Here is a 5,241-nt window from a genome sequence, read left to right as displayed (position 1 = left end):
TCCTGGACGGTCCGCCCTGGTCCCTTCCCAAGCTCTGTGGGAGGAGACGCCCCTTTCACATCCTTTCCGTCCCGCCCAAAGCCCAGGCCTCCCCTCTGGGAGTTTCGCTGATACCTCCAACGCCCCCACCACCCCCAACCCCCGCCCCGGCCCGTGTCCTAAACTGAACTCACATTTCCCCCAGCCATGCCTCCTCTGCCATCTCCAGACAGCACATAACTCCCAGGCCCTCCTCCTGCTCGGTCCTCAGGTCCCTTCACACCCCCATTTAGTTCTAAACTGCTTTCTGATGGCTCATCCCCTCTCCATAACAGCCATCGCCAAATATGTCCACCCAGCTCCTGACCCCATGCACTGTGAGGTGCCCACAGAGACCCAGAGGCAGGCAGAGAGGGTAAACCACTTGTTCTGGGTCACACAATACAGAGGGGGCAGAGCCTTCAACCACAATCACCCACTACACCCTGTTGAGTGGCGCACTCCTGTCACTGCATCCAGAGTGTGCACAGACAGGTGGTGGTGTGAGAAGCCCACAAGCAGACTCTGAAGTAAATTGCTGGGTCCAAATCCCAGCCTTGCCACTTCCTCCCCCTAAGATGTCAGCTAAGTCACAGCCTCATGATCTTCCAGTCCAGTACCCTCCAGAAGGGCATCTATTTTACGTTTTCCCAGTTAGGCAATACGGAGCCCTGGAAAGGCTGTATGCAGTGCAGTCCAAGGCTCGCCACTTGATTCTTCTCAGATTTTAGCAAACACTTCTAACTTCGTTCCTCCCATTCCCCTGCTGAAATTTTGCTGCTCCTCAAAATACCACTTTAAAAAACCTTTCTTGGGCCTCCCCAGTGGTGCAGCGGGTTGAGCACCGTGCTGTGAAGCTGTCCACAGCCTCGGCAGTTGGGGTTCGATCCTGGCCTTGGCAGTGTGGGTTCCATCCCAGCCAGCCGTCGATAATCCCACATGCTGCCGCAGACCTCTCCTGCCGCACACACTGCTCCCCTCAGCAGTGTATTTCAGTCAGTCTGCCTGTTCTGCTCCCTCTCCTGTCTCTGGTGAATCCTCTCACCCTCCCGTGCCTCTGGCCAATACTTCAGCTCTTGTTGAAAAATAAATAAATCGGGCCTCCCCTGGTGGCGCACTGGGGAGCACTGGGCTGTGAAGCTGCCCGCAGCCTCTGCAGCACCGGTTCAATCCCAGGCCACCGGCGAGGGTCCCACATTGGCGCGCAGACCTCTCCTGCCCCACCCGCTGCTCCCCTCAGCAGTGTATTTCAGTCAGCCTGCCTGTTCTGCCAGAGCCACTCTGGCTCTGGTGGATTCTCTCACCTTCCCATGCTTCTGACTGTACCCAGTGCTTGTATAAATAAAATTTTAAAAAGATAAAAATAAAAAATAAAAAAAATTGATAAATCTTTAAAAAAAAAAAAAGAAAATCTTTCTCAGCCAAGGGGCCAAGCAGGAGACACAGTGACTGAAACAACTTCAATGGGGTGTATGGGTGTAGGAAAAGGGGGCTACTTGACTTGAGCTAGTTGTTGCCAAGAGTATGGATAGCAGGTGTGTCGCCAACGCCTTTGATTTTTAAAAAAGATTTATTTATGCATACAAGAACTGGGATACAGGCCAGAGGTTTGGGGGGTGAGAGGATTCACCAGAGACAGAGCGGGGAACAGAACAGGCGGATTGACTGAAATACACTGCTGAGGAGAGCAGCTGGCGAGGCAGGAGAGGTCTGCTGCGCCATGTAGGTAGCTCCCTGGCCCGGGATCGAACTCATGCTGCGGAGGCTGCAGACAGCTTCATAGGTTGTGTCTTAACCCCTTGTGCCACCAGGAAGGCCCTGATTTTTTTTTTAAGTGAAGCCAAAAAAGTGTTTTCTCTTTTTTAAGGTACACCATCTGATTTAGAACAGTAGGCAACTGATTCAAACATTTAACATACATTGTAGGTCAAAGAAAATACCCTGTGTGCCAGATTCAGGCCCCAATTGCCATTCTTGCCATCTACACACACAGTCCCTGTGCCCACCCAAAGGCAAGGCCAGCTACTCAGTCTAGGTCCAAGCATGGCTCAGGCATACGGGTCCCTGATTTCCTACTTCCACATCTTGCACATGCTGTTCCACAGACCAACACTTCTAGCACCTGTGATGTGTTCTTTTCCTTCACTAAGTTTCTACCATCTTAAAAAACACAAGCACCTCTGTCAGCTCCTTTGTGAAGGGCAGAGTCATCAGTCTGTCCTCAGCCTCCCCTAGCCATTGCACCTGTCTCTGTCCCAGAGCCAACAATGGGCTGGGGCTACAGCCCCAGTGGGGCTCCTACTGGATTAGGAGTCTCCTGGGGACACAGCCTCACCCTCACTCTGGACCTCAGCATGGCCAGAATTCAGAGGGGGGCACACAGTAGGCCTCAGAGAGTATATGTGTTAGGCTGACTGAAGCCCCAGGTTTCCCCAGTCTGACGGCCCTGTGGGTCTTAGGAAGGTGACAAGTGACAGTACCTTCCTCTCCATTTGGGATGCAGAAAAAGTTGTTCTCCACGGCGAGTCATTCACTGAATATCCAGAGGACCGTGAAAGACAATACTTTATTGAGGGTGATTAGGAGGTCAGGATTCCCACCCTCGGCCCAGTCTCAGTCCCTTAGTACAGTCTCATGGGTGGAAAGGACCAGGCCTCAGGGCTGCTCTGAGCCACCACCCAGGAAAGGCTGGGCAGTGGGGCAGGAGGGCTAGGGCTCCAATCCAGGGCTGAGGTTCGGGGCAACAAGGGTGATGGTGGCTGCGGCAGGGGCTGTGGTGGGCCAACTCCCCAGGGCCGGGGAGGGGGTGGTGTGGTTACCAGCCAGATGCTTTTCAGCAGGTCAAAGGCTGTAGGGGGGCCCCAGGCTGCTCCAGATGGGGAAGGCAGCGAGGGCAAGTGAGGTGGCCAGGAAGCTTTTGGTGGTGCCAGGCTCGCCCTGTGCGCAGTGGGAGTGCTGGAGGTGCGAGGCATGGTAAAGGTGACTTCTTTTGTCCCCTGTAGCCTTCTCTGCCTCCCCTCCCCTGGGGCCTGCTCAGGGCTATTGATCCAAGAGGGTGTCATCCTCCGTCTCTCAGGGCCCCGAGGCTTGGTCCCTGCCAGAGAAGAAAGAAGAAGGGGGGACAACTGAGCTAAAGCAGACAGAAAAAGGGAGCACAGCGGTAGGAGAGTGGCTCACCTGGTGAGGGTGACTTGCAGCCCTGGAGCACCTGGGTAAAGTCAGGTACACAGCCATGGCAGGCCTGTAAGGTGCCCATGATGGCACCCCTGGCTTCTTGCACTAGGTTCCTCCTGGGGAAGGCTTGTGGTAGAATCAGCTGGCACTGCAGTTCTTCCAGAAGCTGTCCCAAGTCAGGGAACTCTGGGGGACTGGGTGGGCCTGGGCCGGAGCCTCCAGGCACCTGGTTCTCCTTTCCCCTTGACTGTGGAGCTGGTTCTTGGACCCTGCCTGGGCTTGGGGAGAGCTTGGTGGGGAGTGCAGGGGTGCCTGGCTCCAGGGACTCACTACTAAGCAGTCGTGCCACATTCAGGGATTTCACCTCATGGCTGAAGAGACCCCTGTGCTCCCGGCTCAGTCGACCCTGGGTTATGACAACGAGCTTGGGGGCAGTAGGGGCCACAGGATCTAGAAGGGTGACAGGTGGATTCCTATTGGCCACAGGAGGATCCTGATGGGCCAGTGGCCAGCGATTGCCCACCAGAGCCTCATTACGCTCTCGCCTGGTCTTCCGACGGCGGACGCGGCCAGATTTCTCAGGCCGCTGGAAAGGCTGAGGGCCTGGCCGCTGGGGTTCCATGGTGTCCTATAAGACAAAGACAGGTTGATCATCAGGATACAAGTAAGTCAGGAATTAAAAGTAAGTAATGAGGGGCCTCCCTGGTGGCGCAAGGAGTTGTGATGCAGCACTATGAAGCAGTCTGCTGCCACTGCAGCACCGAGTTCAATTCCCAGCCAGCCAGGGAGATGACCCACCTGTCTCACCCACTGTTCCCCTCAGCAGTAGATTTCGATCTATGCTTGTTCTGCTCCCCACTCTGTCTCTGGTGAATCCTCTCACCACCCACACCTCTGGCCTGTACCCCAGTTCCTGTGTATTTATCATATTACATTTTAAGGATTTATTTATTTATGCATACAAGAACTGGGGTTCAGGCCAGAGTTGCAGGGGGTGAGAGGATTCACCAGAGACAGAGTGGGGAGCAGAACAGGTGGACTGACCGAAATACACTGCTGAGGGGAGCAGCGGGTGAGACAGAAGAGGTCTGCTGTGCCATGTGGGTAGCTTCTTGGCTGGTTGGGGATCAAACTCATGCTGCAGAGGCTGCGGATAGCTTCACAGTGCTGTGCTTAACCCCTTGCACCACCAGGGAGAGCCCTAATCTTTAAAAATAAATAAATAAATAAAATAAAAGTAAGTAATGAGAAGATGAGATGGCTGTGGGTGAGGTAGGAGCACGATTTAGAGACAAGCAGAGAGAATACACATGAGCAAAAAGGATTGTATGGGAATGGAATCACAGGGGTATATGGAATCAAGGGGATCATGGTGAACTGGAGAGATTTGCCAGGGAGTACAAGAACTTGATGAAAAGACTAAAATATGGGGAACAAGGGATCACGAGACCAGAGGGGTCTGGAAAACCACAGCCAGATTTGGACAGAGGAGTAGAGGAGATATCGGAGAACGCAGAACGTGAAGCAAGAAGATAGAGAAAGAAAAGCAGGAGAGAAAGACCAAGAAATCCTCCCGAAGTCAGAAGAGCCATCATGGTCTGGGGCCTGGTCGTGGGGGAGGGGCCGAGGGTAGAAGAGGCAGCGTGGGGCAGTTGAGGTGGGGAGACTCAGTACGGTTGGTAAGGGTTGGGCTGGTGGGGGTTGGGCGGGGAAGGGGGCCGCACCTTCTCCTGACTTAAGAAACCCTGCTCCCCGCCCCGCCGTTGTGGCTGAGGGCGCACTGGCTTGTTTTCCACGGTGATCCCAGGTCACGACGCGCCAGGCACTCTTCTGGGCGACACGCAGGGCGTCATGCGCACCACACGCATGCGTGTGCCCCTTTCACGCCCTTTGGCCTCTTGACGCCAGACACGCACGCACGAGGCCTGGGCACAGTGCCTGGGGCCCAGAGTGCCGGTTATAGCCCCGCCCCTCCCATCTCCCGTTCTTCGGAAACCTCCCTCATTTGTCCTTAGGCACCTCCACCCACCAATTGGATGTGAGATCTAC

At 54.8% G+C, this 5,241-nt stretch overlaps 1 protein-coding gene across 1 annotated transcript; it reads right to left on the bottom strand.

The window, feature by feature from the left end:
• Positions 1 to 2,639: 2,639 nt before the first annotated feature.
• PRR19 (proline rich 19) lies at positions 2,640 to 3,814 on the bottom strand (the record flags this gene model as incomplete). Its single annotated transcript, XM_084257999.1, has 2 exons — positions 2,640 to 3,112; positions 3,196 to 3,814. 2 exons carry the CDS (start codon positions 3,812 to 3,814, stop codon positions 2,640 to 2,642), a joined length of 1,092 nt encoding a protein of 363 aa, XP_084114125.1.
• Between the last annotated feature and the right edge of the window lie 1,427 nt (positions 3,815 to 5,241).

This window comes from Talpa europaea (assembly GCF_964194135.1).
Source record: "Talpa europaea genome assembly, chromosome: 16".
Lineage (NCBI taxonomy): Eukaryota > Metazoa > Chordata > Mammalia > Eulipotyphla > Talpidae > Talpa > Talpa europaea.
The sequence above is the reverse complement of the archived record's forward strand: the minus strand, read 5'-3'. Positions and strand labels throughout refer to the sequence as shown.